Consider the following 22090-nt stretch of genomic DNA (forward strand, 5'->3'; position numbering starts at 1 on the left):
TTGATCAGAATGAAAAACAAACTGACAATATAACAAAAATAATTCCCCTTTTATTTCAGAGGCAGTGTCTTTGTACTGTACTGACAGGAGGAGAAGAGACGAACATCGTATCTGTAAGCAGTAATATCTTGGTTCAGATGTTTTTTTAAATGTTGTCCTCCATATTTGTTCAGTTTAAGTAGTTAGTAGAAAAATATCATTGAATTTGCACAAATTTGAAAATATTGATAGATGTTGGCTCCAGCTCGCAGCGTCGGACCTCCAGGATCAGGACTGAGAGAGCCGGACTGAGCCGGACTCACTCCATCTGATTCAACAGAAGTGTGCGGGCCGGTTGGACAGGAGCGTCCTTGTTGTGTCCCGGTCCAACTGGACTCGGTCTCACAGTGAGCTCCTTTGTGTTTCCACACTCTGAGTCAAACCGCTGGACGTTTCCTCCCAACAAAGACTCTTAGAAGACGTCTCTGACCGATCAGAGCCACAGCTCGTCTCTGTCAGGCCTTTTATTTGGTACAAGTGGAGGAAAAAAAGGAACTTAGTTTGAAAGAAACTCAGTGTCTTTAACGCCTCTCTGCTTCCAGCTGGAACCCTGCAGATCACTTTGGACACTAATGAGATGCCCTGTCCTGCCTCCTGTTTCCAGTGGCTGCTCGACTGACACTGTTCCTCAGCACAGCAGCGCAGCAGCATGGTGAGACCTTCCTTTTAATTACTGTTTGTGTTATTTAAAGACTATCAGCATAAATCACGTTGAGTGTTTACAGCAAAAACAAGAGATGCTGCAAACCGTGAAAAGGATGTTTACGGTCCAAGTCAAACTTATTTCTTCTTTATGGTCAAACTTATTTACAGTTCAATTATCCCTCCAGCTGAGCAGCGTTTGGATCATTTCAGCAGCTCATTGGTTGTGATCAAAGTCCCATCTTATCCCTTCAGGTCCTCCTGTGGAAGTCTGTGTAACGTCAAACTCATCGCAAAGCAGAGTTTTACAGGACGACTATTTTAACTTTTAGGATAATAAATAATGAAAATGATTAAGATATGAAACTTTTTTTTGAATTCTGGTTAAGACTGAAGTAGCTCAGATCCACCTGACTTCATCTTCCTCATTCAACTAAAACCTGTGCAGGAATGTAGGATGACTAAAAACTGAGCGTGAGAAGTCTGTGAAGCACTTTGGCTTAAACATGCCGGATATTTCTCTGCTGACATGAAATCTCTCCTCAGTCACATCGCGCCCAAACAGTCTGCAGCGCCTGCAGGAACAACCCGACCTGCCAGCAGCCTGACTAATGCAACGCTCATTTAGCCTCTGAGAGAATAAAGGGCTCATTGCCTTTTCCATGCTCCCTTCTTCTTCTTCTTCTTCTCTATTAGCATCCTGTGTGGAGTGACTTTACATTCCTCTCTGAGGCTTCCTCTTGTTTTTCTGATAATTGCTGCCGCCTCGGGACGCAGAAACAAACCATGTGAAAAATTATACTTTTTTGTTTCATCTAAAATTACACATGGAGGCTTTTTCCCTTTGTGATAAATTGAGTTTTCTTCTGCAGCAGATTCAGACCAGCACCGCGAAATGGATTTATGATAATGAAAAACTATTATTTAAAACCATTTTTATCTTAAATTTCCAATTATTGTCTGGCTGGAGCTTCTCCTCGGTGCCTGCATCATCTTATATTTCTCCTTCAGGTATAAAATGGGCCTGTGTGAGCTGTTAGAAATGATACAGCTCCCTGAATAAACTGCTGCAGCAGCAGACAAAAGCAGAGAAATGTAAACATCCGCTCCTCCCCTCGGCGTCCATAAGCAGGTTTAGTTTTATTAATCTTGTTTTCCAGGTACAAAGAGGATCTGAATGCCTCCTTTCTTCTCCTGTCAGCCTCCATAAACCAACAGAGAGGAAGGCGTCCTCCCTTCTGCTGCAGTCTGACACAGCCTGTCTCGTTAGCTTCCTCCTTCTCAGAGGAAGTGAGCTAACACGAACCGAGTGCAGATCGTGGTTTCAGGGTTACATTGAGAGCAGAACCCCAGAGGATTGTGGGAATTTGACAGGGATATCTTACAGATCTGTGGGTGTGTGCGTGTTTCTTTTTAAGAATTCATCTAAAGGCTGAGATCCCACTGAGCTGCACTTCTCTTCATCCAGAGGAGGTGTGAAATGATTCTGGGAAGGAGCTTATCTTTAAACCTTTGGATCATGATGGAGGGAAAACATTCTGTTGTCCTGCTTTGTAGTCGATTTAAATGTTAACCTTTTCTACAAATTTCACCAAAATGCTTCACTGGTTCAGTCCAACGGGAGCTCCGTCACCGTCACAGGAAGCAGCCCTGGACTGAAGGTGATCCAGAAGATTAGCTTCACTGTCACTTATATCACTATAAATATGATCAACACTAAGATGGGTCACACTTTTAACACAACTATTACATTTTACGTAAACCTGGTGGCACGGTGACGCAGTGGTTTTTACTGCGGCCGCACAGCAAGATGGTCCTTGGTTTGAATCCTGAGCCTTTCTGGATGGTACCTCCAGGTACTTCCTCCCTCTTGTTTGGTTAAACGGTGGCCAGCAACTGTCCACAGGTGTGAATGTTTCTGAATATATGGCAGCCTTTTTGCACCGTGTTTGGTCTCCACCAGCAACTGAAGGAAACATCTTGCTCTTTAGCTGCTTAAAGGAGCCGGACGGTGACCTTTCAGAGCCATTTCTGAAAACATGGTTGATGAGAAACGTGAGATGGAACCAAAAGAAGCAAAGTTTTAGGCTGTGAAATCAATCCGGTGAGCCTGGAGACGCACTAAAGCCCCTTAAAGTCGGCAGGAGCTGCAGAGTTGGATGATATTTGTCCCCACGGGTGAATTTTCACCGTTCGCATAATCCCCTCATCCACTGTTGGTATAAAATTATGGATTAGAGCAGCTTTAAAAACCATCCAGTGGATATTATTTTAGATGTAATCAACGTCTCTCACTTAGAGAAACACCAGCACTGATTGTTTATTAAAATTCTTTTCCACAAAGTTTGTCTCCTGAAGAAGCTTGTCGTGGCTGGACGAAGAAAAGAGCTGATTTCAACATTCAGAGCTTTAATGAAATTAGGCAGGTTTAATTGGGTTATCTTATCTTAGGTTAGCCGTTAGATTCAGGAAAAACTGTTCAATGCAACCCTGAGTGATCGTTATCGTTTTGTTTAACTTTCGAATCATTTGCTCTTCGTGTGGGCCGCCATGATGGAGCCGTCAGCACGTCAGCACATCTGTCGCTGAGTTACGAGGCCTGTCGGCTGTCAGCGGGATTCTTCTGTTGACTCCACATCTGTGTGGAGCATAAAATAAGATGGGACATCCTCTGAGGCCGTTCATCTTCAGCGTGCAGCAAACGTCCCCTCAGCTGAAGTTATCTGCTGCTCTAACAGCAAACTCAACGCAAAGATAGGAAAATCAGGAAAACGGGGCGACTCCTTTATCACTCTTTAAACAATCTCCGTCCCATCGCCTCCTCCCAAACCCCCTCAGACTGGAGTTCTGATCTGAGCCGAGCGTGCAGCCGCTGCAGATTAAAGCGGTGAAGTCAGAGTGCAGCTTCGACACAAAGGAGCCTCCTGGAGAGTCCTGATAAGGAGCAGCCAGCGTCTGTCCTTATTTATCCGTTACACGGATCCTTTCTTGCCATGTGGATAACAGGAATGTGCTGAAAAGGAATATGGGAATTTGATGATGATGGGCTGGTGTTCATTTTTTGGACATCATGTTTTTGTTTTTCAATGGTGAATCAGAAAATGAATGCCAAGTGAGGGGTCATAATGTTATGCTGACAGCTGTATAATCTGTAAAACTTCTCTTCAGGATAAAATCACTGATGATACATTTATGGATCCACATTATGCAGCAAACATTAAAATCCAGTTTATTAAAAAACGTCCCAGATGAAATCAGCTTCCTGAAGCCTCCAGGATACAGCCTCAGCTTGAATTGTTGTTTATCTGCGACAGGAGTCGGACGCTCGGCCGCTCCCCCCCGGATGGAGGAGCTACGTGTCTCCTGAGGGACTGAGGTATTACGTCAACAGCTGCAGTAAAGGTGAGAAAGCACGTCAGACTGTGAAGTGAGGCAGGGTTGTATTGAAGTGAATGGGGAAATGTCCCTGCTCAGTGAGTTTATAGTCTCAATTTCCAGTTTTTAAAAATAAAATGATGGTCCCATATTGGGCGAAATGGAACGTAAAGAAGGAAATTGGTTAGGGGGTGTGGCTACTGTGTGATTGACAGGATGGAGCCCAGAGGAGACTCCGTGAGCAGATTCGATCTGACGTAACGTGATTTTCTTAAAGAGTCGGAGGATGTTTCTGCACACAAACATCTGTTTTCCTGTGTGTGTTTGTGTTTTACACCTCATTTGGGAAAAAGTCCAGAGGGAGGGGACGGGCTCTCATGGGACAGACCAAGGCTGCATCAACAAAACAACCTTGGCTGTGATTACACTTTGGCATACAGCACAACGCACACACACACACACACACACACACAAACACAAACAAACACGGCAGGAGCTATTTTTACATTGTGAAGCCATATGCTCCGACAGTCACTTTTTATTTTGTTACAGTCTGTTCTGTAAGTGTGCAGCTTCAAAGAGCTGCTAAAGAGACAGTGTGTGTCAGTCTGTGTGCGTCTGTGTGTGTCAGAGAGATGCTAAAGTGTGTTTATGAGAAAGCTGCTTGTTGTTCACAGTCTGTGTGTGTTTTTTAATGGAGGATGAGAATGAATTGCAGGGAGGAGGTGAGACTGGAATCAAAAAGGTCAAAGGTCAAAAGTCACAGTGACCTCACTAAACACACATTTAGCCTTGTGGATGTGATTTCCTCGATGGAATTTCTTCAGATGTGTCTCAAACGCTCACGACCTGTCCTCGTTTAGCCCCCAAAGTCAGCTGGGCTCAGACCGGCACAGAAACGATGTGCCATTCAGATCCGATCTTCTGTAAATGAATCTGATTAAAAAAACATTCAGAGCAACACACATCACAGATTCTCTGTGTTTAAATCTGCTCATTAAGCGAATGCTCGGGTTCTTTGATTTCTGCTTTATGTCCACACATATTTGGATTTGAATTCGTGCCACGACAGTAAACTCGCTGCCAAAACATTTCTGCTGCCACGTTCTTCAATATTTCTGTTTGAAGAAGCAGCTTGATTGCTCTTGAAGACTCACGGCGTCATGGAGGAGCGCTGATTCACCCACAGCCATGACAGCGTGGAGGACTTCCTGCTCTGCAGAGTGGAATGATTCCAGATTATTTGTATGTGACGGACAGTTAAACTACCAGAGGCAAGTAGGAAATTATTCACAGGAGCATTTCCTCCCCAAAGCTTAACTGTTTAGTTTGTTAGAGAAAAAAACTACGGCTCAAACCTGAAACAAGGCAACAAAGATTTTCTTTTCTGGGGTTGAACAAAAAATCTGATTCTGTGCTCAAAGTCTTATTTCACAAGCGGCTGACCGAGCTGGAAAGCAAATTCAGCTAATTTTTGATTGAAAAACGGCAATTAATGGATTCTCTGTTTCCGTATCCGGATTGGAGGTGAAAGAAATGGCAGTTTAACGTGAGATTTCTTTTTTATTCAGCTGTCGTCCCTCCTTCGTTTTTTTGCTGTTCCAGAAACAACATGGCGACATCCTTCCTCCTCAGCTGAGGCCCCACAGAGACCACATGCACGACAGAAGTCCTCACCATATGGTAAAACTGAGCCCCTATCTCCTCTCCTTTCCCTTTTTTGACGCAGGGACTTCAACAAGTGGAAGTTTGATGAAGGAAAGAGAACGAGGTTTCCCCTTTATGACAGTTCTGTGACTTAACGTTTCAGTCGGAAGCCTTTTGGTGATTTTCATCATCGGCATTAATCTGGAAATTACACCAAGACTTTATTCTGACACATACAAGTGATCCCTCTGTTTCCATGAGACCGACAAACATGTCCCTGAAAGGTTTTTAGACAAATCCTCGAGTGATCCAATTCTCTGCCACATTATCGCGAACCTCAGGTAGCGCTTCAGGAGGAAATCCTACATTTTCTTAATGAGCTTCTCGTTTTGTTTCATCCCTGGCAGCGTCGCTCGCTAACAACATCTCAGCAGATAACAGATGGTTTTCTTCTTTCTGCTGGCATGTGGCCTAAACACACTTAGAGGAGGGAGGCGGCCGGCTCCTGCGGAGTTTGTCAGCATTAAACCAGACAAGTGTGAGCCTCCTCGGAGAGGAAGGCGTCCCACGAAGGGTACGTCAAAGTCTGAGCTCAGCCTGTGGACGGGAAACTGAGGATGAGATAGCCTTATCTTAGCCTTAGCTTAGCTTAAGCGACATTTATCTGCGGATAACTGCAGCTACAGACCTTTTTTTTCTGCTGTGTTCACATCAGTTTCCAGTTTGATGTCTATCTTGAGGAAAATGCTGTAATTTTTGAGATATTCACAAGATTTACCTCCAATAAAAGTCACTTTTATCAGCTGCAACATGCCAATACTCTACAGCAAATGGCCACATGTCCAGTCATCACGTCAATCTCTAAAATTAAAGACCTTTTCCTAAGGTCCAGTTTGACTTCACTTCCTGTTTAGCTGCAGTCTGAGAAACAAGCCGGTCATCTCTGGTCATTGAACCAAATCTGCCTTTTAGCGTCAGGCCACATCATCGCTAATAATTTGTAGCTTTGTTTTTTTTTTTTTAGATTTACAGAAAGACAGTGAGTGTGTTTTCCTGGCAGATTATTAAATCTCACCGTTTACCAACAGGAGCCATTGAAGGTTGTGCATTTGTGCTAAAAAAAATAATATGGCAGCCATCTCTATTTTTAGAGTCACCGCTCGTTTCCCACCGTCGGGCCGGTCTTGGCTCTGACCGGAGTCCAGCAGCACTCTGATGTTTGGCCCCCGGGGAGGTCACGCTCTGCCAGTGCACGTGTTTACCTTTAGCCAGAGATAGTCCCACTTGTTATGCAGCGAGCGGATGGCTGATGAATCACAGGCGGTGTGGAGCCACTAAGGGCATGTAGGCTGAAACCAGGGGGGCGCTGCTAGGGAGCGGCTCTCAGAGCCGTTTGTTTTCAAGATAACCTGCTCCAAAAACATTAAAAATGACGAATGTCAGTGAATCGATAATGTGGTTTATGATGTGTTTGTTGTCAGCTGGTGGATGTCACAGCAGAACAAAGACCGGTCCGCCCACAGAGGCCGCCGATGTCGCTCTGAGGAAACCCTCCAACAACAAGCAGGTAAAAATCTTTATCCATCAGTCCTGTGTGTGCACAAAGACAACCACCGGCACGGCGCCTCACGTGATGCCGGAGCCGTTTCCCTTCGTGGTTTCAGTTTGATGACGTCACGTGAAACAATTAGGCTTGGAGATGTGACGGGGGATAAAAGGATGAAGCCAAAGAGAATTTATCACCGAAGTTTGAGGAGCGTTAGTGGGTGAGGAGTTTCAGTTGGAAACAACTTTGGCAGCCAAAGAGAGAGATGTTTCCCGCTGGAGCAGGTGGGGACCAAAAAGAAAAGAGAAGGAATATAAACTATTTTCTCTCTGTTGGCTTCTGGACGTGTAAAAGGAGAATATTGTCTAGATTTTATGGAAGATTGTTTTCTTCATTTGTTGTCACCGTCCCTGTCAGTTAAAATCAGGTTTATTTATTTTTGAAAACAACAATCACGTTTTGAGACCATAAATTCGTTAAATCAGGGAGAAATAAGGCCGTTTTCCCATAGACTTCAAGACAAAGTGACATCTTTTTCCAGCCAGTGGAGACTGATGGACCCTGATGGTCATTAGATCAGGAAATTCGTGTTCTGTGGGGATTTATGAATTCAGCTTTGACTGATCTGTGAGAATTTTCTCCAGTTTTTAATCGATGTAAATAGGAATTCTTCGGATTTTAGACTGATCAACAAAAACAAATTCAAGGTGCCAACTTGGACTCGAGGGAGCTTTCTCTTCATTGTTTAGAAAAGAGAAAAGAAAAGAGTGATTTGCAGCCTAACCTCGTGGGCTGGTCGGGCCTCGCTGCAGGAAGGCTGCAGCAGGTTGATCATGTGAGGCAGGGCCGCTCCCGCCGCTCCCGTGAACCTGGGCCAACAAAGATTACACGCCAACCCACGTGACTAATTGCAAGTCAGATGAGGGCATATCGTGTCATGATCACACGGGACGGCAGAGATGGACACACACTCCGGCCATATGGGCTGAGATCTGGACTCCACCTGTCCGAGGTGGTCGGTTTGGGAGAAGGAGACCGTTAAATCTCACGGTGGGAGTTCTGGGGCGAGGGATCACCAACCACCTGGACCGGGGCTGTGGCGGCCAGAGCTGCCCTCCGCCATGTTTTGCACAGCGAAGGTGAGGAAGTGTGTGTGGGTGTGATGGCGCAGGTGGATGTTGTGCGAAGGTGTGAGCCCGAGCTGCTCTGCTTTGCAGGCGGCTGATGTTCGATGCCCCCGGGCGGAGCGACATCATGTGAGAAAGATCAGAACGGCTGTGTGTGTGTCTGTGTGCGTGTCAACACACAAAATGTCTCAGTTGTTGTTGACACACACACACACACTCTCTGAATGTGCCTCTTCAGTAAACCTTTTTAACCCTTGCACTCCCAAACACACACACACACATGAACACACAATCAAAAGCTGCTTCTCATTGGTTGCCTGTCGCCCCCCCCCCCCATCGTAATTAGCCTCATCATGGAGCCATTTCCATGAAACAAACCCCCACCTCTCCTCGCTCCTCCTTTACTATCAGGCTCTCTGGGGAGGGAGGTGTGGTGAGGATCATGTAAATAACCCCCCCCCCCTTCTCTTTCTGCCCTTTTCTCTCCTCCGTCCTCATCTTTATGATCTTCATCCATGAACTTGCTCTTGCTGTCTCTCTGGTGAGGGGTGAGGGTGAAGGTGAGGTGTTTTGGGGTGTGGGGGGGGCAGCAGGCTGCATCCATCTCTTCTTTGCAGCCTTCAACCTTAAAACTCGTGTGACAGCAGCTTCACTGGCGGCTCGACTTCGTCACGCTTCCCCACAAAACCTCCTCCTCCTCCTCTTCCTCCCCCTCCTCACCCCTGGAGCTACCTTCCCACCACTACACACACCCCCTCTCCCACCTCCCCTCCCCCTGCAACGCCACTCTCCTCCGATCACTCCGTTGGCTTGTGAGACTGAAGGCAGCCTTGACAGAGAGCGAGAGAGAGCGAGAGCGAGAGCGAGAGAGAGAGAGAGAGAGAGAGGGAAAGGAGAGAGAGAGCGAGGCTTTCCCAGAATAGAGAAGCAGGAGGAGGTGAGAGGGATGATGATGGAAGCCAGCTTTGACACTGAGGAGAGTTTTGACGATCCCTCCTGTCTCGCCCCGCAGCCCCCCGGCTCCATCTCACCGGCCAAGAGGCAGATCAGGGAGGTCAAGGAGACCAAGATCACCGTGAGTACCTGAGAACTTAATCCTCTAACTCCTCCTCAGCAGGTCGATCTGATGAGTTCACCTCCATCCCTTCTCCTTCTTCTTCTTCTTCTCCTTCTTCTTCTTCTTCTCCTCCTCCTCCCCGTCTTCTATCATCTGTTGACGTTTCCTGTAGTGGAGCGTGTTGTTGTCGTCCTCGTGGAGTAACATGGGGTTCCCTGCATGTTGGAGACCAGATCAGTCTGAATGAAAAAGGAGAAGGAGAAGAAGAGGAAGAAGCCGTGCAGGGAGTTTGACCTCGTCAAAGATAAATTGATTCTCCCTTTCCGAATTGTTATTTCAGTTAGTGGAAAGTCTGGCGCTGATCCGTCAGACTGATGGTCAGTATTTTTAGTATCAAGCAACCTTTTAGTCTGTCAGATGAAGAAGAGGAGGAAGAACCTCAGAGTGGTTTGGTCATCGAGCGTCGTCCACATGTAATTTACAGAGCAGTGCAGGTCACAAGTAAATGCCCCCCCACCCCGCCAAAGAAAACGCTAAACTCATGGGTATCGGTGCGAGATGAGGAGGAATTTAAATGTGCTCTCTGTGAAGTGGAGAACAGTGTCTTTGTCTCAAGATGCCCAGACAGGAGCTGCAGTTATGTAACCTCTTAGTCCGTAGATGAGTGTTGAAGGAGGAGGGGAGGCGTGGAGTTCGGGGGGGTTGAGGCCAACCTGTGGTGGTGAAGACAGACGGAGGGTGATTTTTATTTTAAGTCTCACGGGGGGTTGATTTTTTTGCGCTGACCTGCAGCAGCCGCGGGAGCCGTCAGTCTGGCTATTGTGAAAAACCCCGAGCAGACCTGGCGAGGAGAGATGCAGCAAGTCCAGTTTCCATGGTGACAAAAGCAATGGCACTGATTAATGGGTGTTGAAATGGAAAACACTGGCAGAGGAGACGGCGGTGTTGGGGGGTGCCATTCAGATATTCACTGTTTTGGAGAAGGAAAAAAAAAAGATGATTCCTCCTCTCTGGGTCTTTTCATTGACTCGCAGCCTCCGTGTGAATCTACTGACATCTATTTTGTAGTTTCAGCTAATTTTAAATCTGCACACAAGTCCTGATCTGTGAACGCGCGCTGCTGTCAACTTCAAGTAAATGCTGCATGTTTCCGCTGCAGTGAGCGCAGCAGCCGGAATAAAACAAGATTGAATTCAAATTAAAGGCAGGTGATGGAGATTAAATCTGCAGACGAGGATGACGTCAGTCCACAAAGGTGTCTTTTTGTTCGCCACGGTACACCTCGCATTACACAACCCCTCCACAGTTGTCATGGAGACGCACACATCCATGACTGTCTGCAAAATGGACCCTCACAGGACGCCGCACATCAGATAGGAGGACCCAGGAGCCGCTCTGTAACCTTGACTTCACCTTCACCGGCCTCGACCAGATCGGAACAAATTCTCCTGCCTCGGCCTTTAATGTTTTTCCCCTCTCATAAAACATTCATCCGCTCATTCAGACTTGTTGCTATGCCGCGTGCACTCAGTGTAGGCATGCTGGGAATGGCAGCTCGTTAAAGGGACTCATCTGGGGTTGATGGCGGGATTCAGACGGGGCGCTCTGATTGGTCAGTGAGGAAGGGAATGGAGGAATGAGGGGAGAAAAGGCAACAGAGAGGATGTTTGAGATTGTTTTGTTATGGGAATGGGAAGGGAGCATGTGGTTGTGTGTGTGTGTGTGTGTGTGTGGGGGGGGGTCTTTTACAGCAAAAGTAATTTGTTGCTTAGCAACAGCAGCAGACCATCCTACAGTCGCATTGTGTCGGAGAGAGAATGGAAGTGTTTCAGTTGTTCGTTGACTGAAAAGCCGTTATTTTTTACGCGGCTCACGGGCCATTAGTTCTTTGACTGTGTCATGATTTTGTTCTCTCTTATTCAGCAAAGGAAAAGAATAAAGCATTTACACAGCCTGCAGCCTGGAAACCTCATGAAAACCCCTCAGGGGAGTGTGTGAGTCCTCAGTGAGGACAAGTCATCACTTCTGCACTTTGTTTTATGCACAACTGCAACAACACAAGGAGGCAAAACACGGCAACACAAACAGGCAGCTGCAGCATCACACGTCCTCACAGCTGGACCTCAAACATTTATCACACACTGTGTCATTAAGATAATCTATATTAATACTTTACTGGCAGCCTGGTGTACCTCACCAAGCAGCCATAAAGGAGAAGTCAGTTCGGCCGACAGCCTTCCTGGAGATAAATGGTCTCATTTTCTGCAGGATGTGAGAGGCTGATAAACAACAGTCATGATGAATGTGGAGCCAGCGTAATGGAAAATCTGGTGCCCATGACAATCAGTATGATCTCTGAGGCAGAAAATGAACAAAGTGACTGGTCGGCACACGGAGTAAATCACACCGCTGCTCCTTCGGTTTCACGGCGTTACTGCCAGTTCATGTTTCTTATCGACGCACTGTCGTCGTTTTACCAATTGGCGAATGGTCACATCGGTATTTCCTCTGGACTGTGGTGATTATGTAAGAGAGGAGAGAGCGTTACTCATCTGTTTTTGAAGTTGTTTATTGGAAGCCGCTCAGATGAAGTGCGCTGATGGCAGAGCGGAGAATGAAGAGGTCGATGTTGGCTCTCCGGCTTTTTGTGTTTTATAGGAAAGAACAATTGTGTTGTGACAACGTGAGGCGGCAAACAGAGAGGACAATCTCCTCCCCCTGATGCTGTGAGGGGGTTTTTTGTTTTGTTTGTTTGGGTTTTTTTAGATAAATCAGATGCAATGTAACGACATCTCTGCCACACTAAGTCGTCCACCCACAACAGGCTTTATGTTCGAGGGTCCCATCGGCCATTTTCAATCAGAAACACAACCTGCTCAACTCCAAACGGACAAACTGAGCGTTACATGAACTGTATTATTGGCTTTAGCATCATTACTTCAGCTGTGTTTCACTTTGTTCTGGACTCCATCGTCTCCAAAGAGTCTAAATTACACTTGAGTCTGAAAGGTCCTGATCCTGTTTCAGCGTCCTCATATCACTGATAAACAGGTTTGGTTCAGATTTGTGGTTGAAGCTCCAGTTAACAGCCTTCTGTAAGTAGGAAAGGAGTTTAAATAGTATATTTATCATATTAGGGAATGAAATTTAAAGGTTAATGCAGAAGAATGGAGGAGCCTGTTCAGGTTCAGGTTAAAAGAGTTTGTATGTTTTGGTTTTGCCACATAATTGGAGTTTTCATTAGCAATGAGCTTTGTACTTTAGATGAGAAGCACCGTTTGACCTGGCCAGAAGTTAAAGGAGGGGTTTTTTATATTTTGTACAATTTTCTTCCTTTTTACTGGGTTCACCTTTTTATAAGTCCTCAGGGAATTCCAAAACGTGTCTGAATATTTCTTTTAGCAGTGGCTTTTATAAGCAGCAGTTAACAGAGTCCTTCGAAGAACACATCATCTTATTCCACATAAAGGACGGTTTCAATGGACACATCCTCTGCTGCCCAACCTTCCAATATTTATTCCACACCAGGTGGATAAATCAGCTGTAATGCTCTGTCTGCACAGGCCGAGCTTCCATTGACCTCGTCCTCCAAAGAATCAGATACAGTTTAAAAGAAATGTCACCATTTTCTGCACTAAGTGTTTCAGAACATCTGGACTTTCTAAACTCGCCACACATCCTGGAACTTGTCATGAAATGTGTCCCAAATAAATTCAGCCTTTGTCCCTTTGGTTTTCTCTCTGCTCTGATGTGACGGTTGGATTACACAAGTGAGATGTTTCCCTTCTGAAATCTGAAAGAGAAAGGAGCGAAGCTGCATGTTTCTCTTTGTGGCGGCGGTGAACTCGAGCCTTGAACTCTGAGTCACTGTGTGTCTGTGTGTGTGCGGATGGCCGTGGATGACATGACAGGGAGGGTATCTGGTCGTGCCAGTCGGGGGGGGGGGGCGCTCACAGATGGTTACATTACATAATTGCACCCTAAAGAGTAATTGGAGACGCTGTGGAGCGCCGAGTCTGTGTTCAGATGAGTGCCGTGTGTTTATCTGCAGCAGCACATATTCAATCTAGAGAAAGTTCCTTTTTGTTTTGGCTCTTTGTTCCTCTCTCTGCCTCTCTGGTTTCTTTCTGTGCCCCCCGCAGGCCCATGGGTCACCAAACTTACTCATGTCTGACCGTTTGTCCCTTCCCATCTGCAGCATCCAAATGAAACTCAGCAGCTCTCTTCCTCTCTCTTTGCCTCAGATCAACTGTGTGACTTTCCCTCTCCCTGGAGAAGGTCCGGAGCAGCAGCTCCTCAAACCCAACGAATGGAGCTACTGCGATTACTTCTGGGTGAGTTCACGGCAAGGACAGCAGAGAGAGCTGATGTCCATCCATCTCATTTTCTACACAAGGTTACAGGCTGTCATTCCATCACAGCGTCTGAGAGCTAACCATAAATTAAAAACATCTTCCCACCAACATCCGAGAGGCCGTTACGACCGAGGACATCGCTGCCTCGCATCATCCAAAGAATGGAAACCTGTTTTGATGTGCCAGATGAGGTTTTACAAGCCGTTGCCGTGGAAACCTTTCCCATCCTCCCTGGCCTGCAGCTTTATCCTGCATGTCCGGGGGAAACTTTTGTTTGTTAGATGGCGTCACTTAACAAACAACAGTACTACATTTTAAAAAGGAGTAAACACAACGGTCTTTTATTTAAATAGATGAACCGAGCTGCCTGACAAATAGTGGAGGGAGGATTACTGTCCTTTAAAACACATGTAAATGTTCAAAAGAGATTTATTTTTTTAGGTAAACGTGCAGCAACATAAACTAGATGCTATCAACATCACAAAGCTAAAAGTGTTTTCTTATCATGGATCATTTTCAGTAGGTACGACCACTAATGGTTTCTGGAGAAGGAAAAAATGACATATATAACACTGAGCTTCAGAAATTAGACCTCGACGTGACCTCACAAATTAATTTGCTAATTACGACACAAATTAACTGCAATGACAGTTAACATCCAGAGGGTCAAAGGTCAGCCTCACTGTGACATCACAATGTGCCCAGAAGGTTCCCATCAGCGCAGGGTTCATCACACCGCAGTTGGAGGATAAACAATTAAATTAAATTATGAGACTAAAGCATGACAGAAGCGGTCAATACAAAACCCTCATTAAACAAAGGATGCTATTGGTTTTCATGTTGGAGCGCCGATCGAACGGCTTCCTGCTTTAGATGTTTCCCCTGTGGCGGCTGTTATTTTCAGTTTCCACACGTTTCAATTCAAAATGGAATTTACGTTGAAAAGCCCCAGGTATTGACTGCAGCCCGACACCTTCCCCCCGCCAAACACACACCTTTTCTCCCTAATTTCCTGCCTGTTGTGCGTCTTGTTGCGTCGCTGCTGCTCCAAACTGCTGCCTCAGCTCCACGTGGCGACGCAAATGCTCCCATAAAAAACAGAGAGAGCGCCACACGTTGGCAAATCCCATCTGCCATTTTCATACAAAAGAACACACATCGAATACACAACCCAATCATCGGTGACTGATGAACACAGTGTGAGTCACACATTCATGCTCATAGTTTCTGACTCAGCACTCGAGCCCATTTTCACAAACCTACACGCTCTCCAATGTAAACAACACAGACGTCCCTGAACTCATCGCTGTTTATTTTTCCACTTCTCTTCAGACCGACAAGAAGGACCCCCAGGGGACCGCCTCGGTGGCGGGCTTCGAGGTTCTTCTGCAGAAGCAGCTGAAGGGCAAACAGATGCAGAAAGAGATGGCAGAGTTTATCCACGAGAGGTAACAGCTTTAATGGCAGTCCGTCAATGAATCATATCGTGTTGTGGTTTACAGATAAACCCTTTTTTCTCTTTTTAGTGTTTTCTGAACATATTTGTCGAAGGGGAAAGGAAAATGGGGAAAATTTGGCCATAAAGGGTTAAGCAGTTTTTGTATAAACGCACATTAAAGCTATAAAAAGCTTGAAAAACAGCACAACAATCGGCAGAAGAGGCTCCATTTAGGTCTGAAGGCTGAAATGTAGGCTTGAAGCCAGTAATTAAAGAATCTATAGATCTGAATGTGCAGGAAACTTCCTGAGTCTGACACAGATAACGAGGCCTCTGTATAATTAGCCTCAGCTCATTGGACAAAAAGCTTCTGTTCACATCCCGTTTTCTTTTTCCTGAAGTCGGAGAACGACTGACCTTCCTCGGGTGGCGGGTTCATTCAGGTGTGGACCGTAAATGTGAGGAAGTGAATGTCACACAGGGCGAAAACATGGCTTCTCCAAAATGGAGGGAGGAGGAAGAACAGCTGGTGTGTGAAATCCGTTTGGATTTCAGCTTTCACAGCACATTTGTAGCAGAAGTTTTGCATCATTCTGCTGCAGCACAGCCTTGAAATGATCTTTTTTTTTTGCTACACACTTCACCAAAGCAGTTTCTGTCCTCTGTTTTCGCCAGGAAGCTTTCACATCTCGCTGTTTGTGTTTCAGGATAAAGATTGAAGAGGAGTATGCCAAGAACCTCTCCAAGCTGTCTCTGAGCCCCCTGGCAGCGCAGGAGGAAGGGTGAGTGCTGTAAACATTCGCTGCTGTGCGTGCGGCTCCAAAGCTCCCTCAGCAAGGCGGCAGATAGTGTCAGTAATTAACAGAAGAGCATCTAAAGATAGGAATGTTTAAAATAGGCTCATTCCCACACTGCTTTCTGTGACTGATGCTCCGTTCAAGCACACATACTTCATGAAAGAAATTGTGTTGTGTGTGTGTGTGTGTTGAGAGTTTTAAATCTTTGAGCTGATCTCAAATTCAGCAGACGCAGACAGAGATAAAGTTCGGCTCAACAGATCAGAACGAGCGCCGTCTGGTTCCTTTCCAGATCTGGAAATTCCACGATTGCAGATTAGAATAATCGTCAAATAAAAACCTTTTTTAAACAACCACATCGGAGATAAACTGATGAACCAAGTTAGTTCAGATCTGGATCAGTCTGACTCTGACAGGAGCTCTGCCGCTTTCTCATCCTCCATCTTTGATCGCGTTGGATCGGAGATTCTGGGTCCTAAAACATGAATCCACCTTCGTCTTTTCTCAGGACTCTGGGAGAAGCCTGGACTCAGCTGAAGAAGAGTCTCCACGACGAGGCCGAGGTTCACCTGAAGTTCTCCAACAAAGTAACGTCTAATGAGGACTTTTACTGTCCAGTCCCATCCGGACAATTTGGATCTCAGTGATTCTTCACACCAACCGACTTTTGTGTTTTCATCCATGTTTTGTCTAAAAATCTACTCAACCTGACTCACTGTTTCAAATTTGAATCCTGTTTATTATTTCTAATAAAATTCTTCTTAGATGTTGATATTTGATATTGAGAAACATCCAAAGAGAAGAATAATACGCCTAATCATGAGATGAATCGTCTTCTTCCTGCAGCTCCACTCCGAGGTGGAGAAACCTCTGCTGACGTTCAGGGGCGACAACTTCAAGAAGGACCTGAAGAAGTACGACCATCACATCGCCGACCTCAGGAAGCAGCTGGCCAGTCGCTACGCAGGAGTGGAGAAGGTACTGAGAGAGTTTCTATTTTTGTTTTCTCCTCACAGCCAGTGAAACACACAGCAGTGTTTATATCACAGATATTACATAACCATTCTCACCACGTCTTGGTGCTTTATTTTTGCTTCCCACCTGTTCAGTCTTTTCATGAATGAACTTGTTTCCTGCGTAGAAACACAAACAGAACGCACTTTGCGGTCGATATCAGCAAAATCCAAACTGGACTAGCTGAAGATTATCTATAAACTTGGTTTAAATTTTAAAGGGCTGATGTCGATAAGGAGAACCAAAAACTGCCTCAGTGTATTTTTACGTCTCTTCTCTCTGACTATTTTCTGAATACATCAGATTTTAGGAAAAACACGGTTGGATGGTGAGTCCAGGGAGGTGGGGTTCGTGGACGTAGCTGAGGACGGTGGCTGCTTCGTTGTGACAGCTAGTTTTAAGACTCAATTTCTAAATCCGGGCTGTGAGCTTTTCTTTGTGGACTAACAGAGAACTTCGACCTGATTTTAGCAGATTTCAAAATCTACCTTTAGACCGTGTGGGACCTTTAATATAAAGAGAAATATAAAAACATGGAAATTATATTAATTCATGGAGGAATGTCGTTATCCATCTGTGTTTTCTTGGAGGACTAACTAGTTTTTTTACTGTCAGAAAACTTTTATAGGACAGTGTGGTTAAGAGATGGGAGAGAGAAGAGGAACGATGAATTATACAGCATGATTCATTAAAAACTGTGTGCAAAAATAAAAGTATTAACAATTTAAAATAATCAACCGAATAAGTAAGTAATTTTCTATTTTAAATTAAGTTTATTCCAGAAAGTTTTTGAGTTGTGAGTACTTCATGAGCTGTACAGTCAGTTATTTTTCTGATTATTTTTCTGAGTAATAAACTGTTCTCCTGACAGCGGTGGCTTCAGGTTCTCTGCAGACCACACCTTTTCATTTTGCACATCACGGTTACTGCTTGTTTACCTTTTGAACACCATGACAGAATGAGAGGAAGGCTTTGAGCTTTACCTTTGTAACAGATGTAGGTATGGTGTGTACGTCTAAGGATTGGGCCGAATCACTTCTTTTCTTCATTCACACATCCTGTTTCTGTTTGTGTGTGTGCAGGCCCGTAAAGCTCTGGCGGACAGGCAGAAGGATCTGGAGGTGAAGACCCAGCAGCTGGAGATCAAACTGAGCAACAAGACGGAGGAGGACATAAAGAAGGCCCGGAGGAAATCCACACAAGCAGGTCAGAGGTCACACCAAATAACTGCACTGAGAACCAGAGAGGAGAAAAAAGATCTACAGTTAACGTCTGTCATCAGCGTTTTAAAGCCGAAGATGGTGACTGTCAGAAAAAAGCGAATCAACCACAATCTGCTTTACTGTGGCTCGATTTAAAACCACCCACGTTTGGTTTCAGGTGGCACGACGTGATGGAACAATTCATTGTCAGGCTAAGCCGAGCTCAGAGGTCAGCCAACTGTGACCTCCTCCGTTGGTTTGTGTTATAGATGAAACACACAGTCCTCCATTTCAGTCACTGGACTGGAAGTTTCACCAGCTTAAAGTGAAGAAACTGAAAGACGAGCGGAGCGAAGAAGAAAAAGATTCGGCGGTTGACATTTTACTCAGGCAGAATAAGAGCTCCAGCTGTGCTTCAGCAGAGAGAAAGCTCTGCGGGAACTTATCTGGTAGTTTCTCTCTTCCACTCAGTAGATTAGTCACCGTCCACGGCACTAATCGATATCGCTCGTGAGCCACCATGAAATGATGTCAGCCGCGTGTCAGTGATCACTGCTGTAACCTCAGGGTTGGGCCACGTGTCATTGCGATTCACTGCACACGCTGCCCGAGGCGGGAAGGAGTTTTTACCTTCACTGAGTGAATTTTAATGAGCCACACTGACTTTTTTACTGCCTCATTATCAGACTCTTTGTGTTTTAGGAGACACAGAGCTGGTATGTGATTTGGATTTGATAGAGAAAGAGACATTCATGGTGACATGAAAACAAAAATGAAGACAAAAAATCTTTTTACTGCAAATCTTATAATAACCAAAGAAAAATATTTTCCTCATCCGGCCTTACAGTTATTTAAATAAACAAAATGTATGTTGTAACTGCTGACAGAAGGAGAGCAGCTGCAGATTTTCATAAGGGACCAAAATACAAAACGACACATAGCTGCTGGTTTAGATATCCACATTAAACCAACAGAGGCAAAATAAGTGATGAATAATTCAAACTGTGCAGATTTTTATGTATTAAAAATAAATTTAAAAAAGTGAGAAGGTGAGGAGGGTTTAAAAATAGTAGCTGTCAAAGCAAACCTGAACTCTCCTTCATGTTTGTCCCAGAAATGTTCAGCATCATGAGCAGAAGGAAAGTTTTAGTGAGTTTGTTTTATTATTTCATGTGAGGAGCTGGTTTGTCACAGAGTTAGTTTATTCCTGTGCATTGAGTGGAGGCTTTTGTATGAACACATAATGAACAACCAATGTTGTAAAACAGCTGTAATGAAAGCAGCTACGTGATAATGTAGGTGATGCCTGAGCTCCCTCTGCTGGTCCTGCAGACACGTAGAGCTGAAAAGGAGAAGTGTCTCTGTCTGACCTTTAACTTTTCACGTGCTGCTCTGTGTTTCCCAGGAGACGACCTGATGCGCTGCGTGGACCTGTACAACCAGACCCAGTCCAAATGGTTCGAAGAAATGGTCACCACCAGCATGGTAACGCTTCCTCTTCGTGGTCTCGACTAAACACAGAGTCCAGCTAATCTCCAAAACAGCCTGATACTGACCGTCTGACTTCCTTCCTTCCTCTTCAGGAGCTGGAAAAGCTGGAGGTGGACCGGATCGAGTGGATCCAGCAGCATCTACGCCAGTACACGACGCTGCGGCATGAAACCGACATGTTCAATCAGAGTGTGAGTGCAGAACCAGCTCTCTCTGTGACGCTGAAGCTTTCTGCTGCAGATAATGAGCTCCTTTAGTTTTTGTATTATTCTCTAATCTATCGTCACTGTTCCCCCGATAACACAACCCGACTTATATTCCTTTGTTTCTGGGAACTTTCCTCCCTCAACCACGGAAAACTGATGTGCCGCTGCCTGGTTTTCTTCAGTATCCAGAATAACCCACATCCACACAAACACAGATACCAGCGGCTAATTCAGCACAGTTCATCGGGCCCAATGTGGTTAAATATAAACAAATACAGGCTTTAAAATGGGCTTTAAGCCGACACCTGGTGTAACGAGAAGTAGGACGGTCAGGTCTGCTGAGGATTTCCTATTCATCCTCGGTGTCTTAATCTATTTTCAAAGAATAATCCGTCACTGATGCTCAAAGAATCTGAGGAAAGGCGAATCTTCTGCTGCCCAGGAAAAAAAACAACGTTGTTTGGTGGTTATTTCTCTGCCTCATTGCTGGGGTAATAATAATAGTGAAGTACTGATGTCTGATTGGTTCGTGTGGTTGTGCGTTTGTAGACGGTGGAACCGGTCGACCAGCTGCTGCAGAACGTGGATCCAGCCAAAGACCGAGAGCTTTGGGTGAAGGAGAACAAAACCGGCGAGGTCCGGCCTGTGGACATGGACATATAAACAGTCCTGACCTGGGATCAGCGGTTCAGCCTCCATTATTACAGCACAGAATCACAGAACATTTGTACCAACACTGATCCGGGTACAGCGGCGTGCTCATCCTCTCTCTGACTGGAACAACAAGAGGAAACGGTGTGAAGCCAGGAAACAGTCATGGATCAAAGTACCAGCATGTTCCTTCTAAATTTTATCCCTCTCATAATCAACATTAGCTTATTGAATGCCATGAAACATACTCTGCTGTTTACCTGTTGTAAAGTCGAGACTATAAAAAAAAAAAAAAAGCATTTTGAATTGTTTAGTTTTAGCTTCAATTAAAACTTTTCCAGCTCGAGTAGACCAAACAAAAAAGTCTGATTATTGATATTGCCCTTTATTTTCGATACAGATATTGAAGCATATTGATATCTTAGAATGAATATGATATATTTTCATATTTTGCTGGTTCATTTTTGGTGGAAATGCATGTTTTGAATATCTTGCTTTTACTGTATATGGAGAGCTGCACAATTTGTGGAACCATGATGGTTGTTCTTTATATTTTATTTTATTTTCTTTTTTTTGTGTAGTCATTGAATTTACACAGTTATTCTGTAAGTGGCAGAATCAATTTAGGAGCTTTCTCAGAAAAACAAAAAACAAATAAATAAATATAGACTTCAAGTGTACAGCGTGAAAATCCAGTAACCTCAACTGTTTAAAGCAAACACACACACACACACACACACACATATGTATACAGTGTTTTGGAATGTGAATTAGATTTTTCTCAGCACAAGTCCCAAAATGTGGTCGATGGGATTGAGGTCTGTTTTGGATGAGTCCAGAGGAAAAAGGTGGTCCAAGTTACACTGAAACACCTTTTAGTGCCTAACGGTTATATACCTGGAATGTCCTTGATATATTCTACTCTACATCAGTGTACAGTTGTACATACAGGCTAGACGTATTTTGCTGTCAGATGTTTAACAGGCTCCCAGATGTTCGGGCCCGTGACGTGTTTGTACTGTACAACGTTGTTTGTTTTATTTTTGGTAAATCACAGAGGATATCTTTATGGAGGTGTTCGGTTAAAGGGCGCAGCATGAGAGCTAAATTCACCAAATTACAGATGAGACGAGGAGGTACGTTTTTGATCCAGTGGAGCAAAAGCCAGCCGATTCATTCCAGTTGCACAAATGGCGATAAAAACACGTTTGATCAAAGACTGCATGTACAGTTTGTGTCTGTGCTTACACGTACGTGTGCGTCTCTCGTCTTTGTCTTTACGTTTTGTTGTGGCCGAGCTGCTTTGGATTTATTTGGATTATTACCTTTCTGAGGCCGTCTTTTTTGATAAAGGTGACCAAACAACATTTGCTTTAGTTGTTGATCTTAATCCAGCTGCAAGGCATGAGAAAAAACCAAAAAAATGTGAAAAAATAAACAACTGCTGACCTGCCTTCTTGCCAGCACACTGATAATTCATTTTCTTAAAAGAAAAAAACAAAT

At 44.7% G+C, this 22090-nt stretch overlaps 1 protein-coding gene across 2 annotated transcripts; it reads left to right on the top strand.

Annotated features, from left to right (window-relative positions):
- Positions 1-587: 587 nt before the first annotated feature.
- Positions 588-20950, top strand: gas7a (growth arrest-specific 7a). Of its 2 annotated transcripts, XM_029507623.1 has the most exons (14): positions 588-691; positions 3996-4083; positions 5662-5739; positions 7185-7270; positions 9389-9451; positions 13678-13767; positions 15121-15236; positions 15934-16008; positions 16532-16610; positions 16870-17001; positions 18120-18243; positions 19645-19724; positions 19823-19921; positions 20486-20950. In XM_029507623.1, exons 1-14 carry the CDS (start codon positions 689-691, stop codon positions 20597-20599), a joined length of 1227 nt encoding a protein of 408 aa, XP_029363483.1. In that variant the 5' UTR covers positions 588-688; the 3' UTR covers positions 20600-20950. The 2 variants fall into 2 exon arrangements, with proteins under 2 accessions (XP_029363483.1, XP_029363484.1); XM_029507624.1 differs by lacking the exons at positions 588-691; positions 3996-4083; positions 5662-5739; positions 7185-7270 and having other exon boundaries at positions 8966-9451.
- Positions 20951-22090: the final 1140 nt, after the last annotated feature.

Source organism: Echeneis naucrates, chromosome 8 (genome assembly GCF_900963305.1).
Source record: "Echeneis naucrates chromosome 8, fEcheNa1.1, whole genome shotgun sequence".
Classification (NCBI taxonomy): Eukaryota; Metazoa; Chordata; class Actinopteri; order Carangiformes; family Echeneidae; genus Echeneis; species Echeneis naucrates.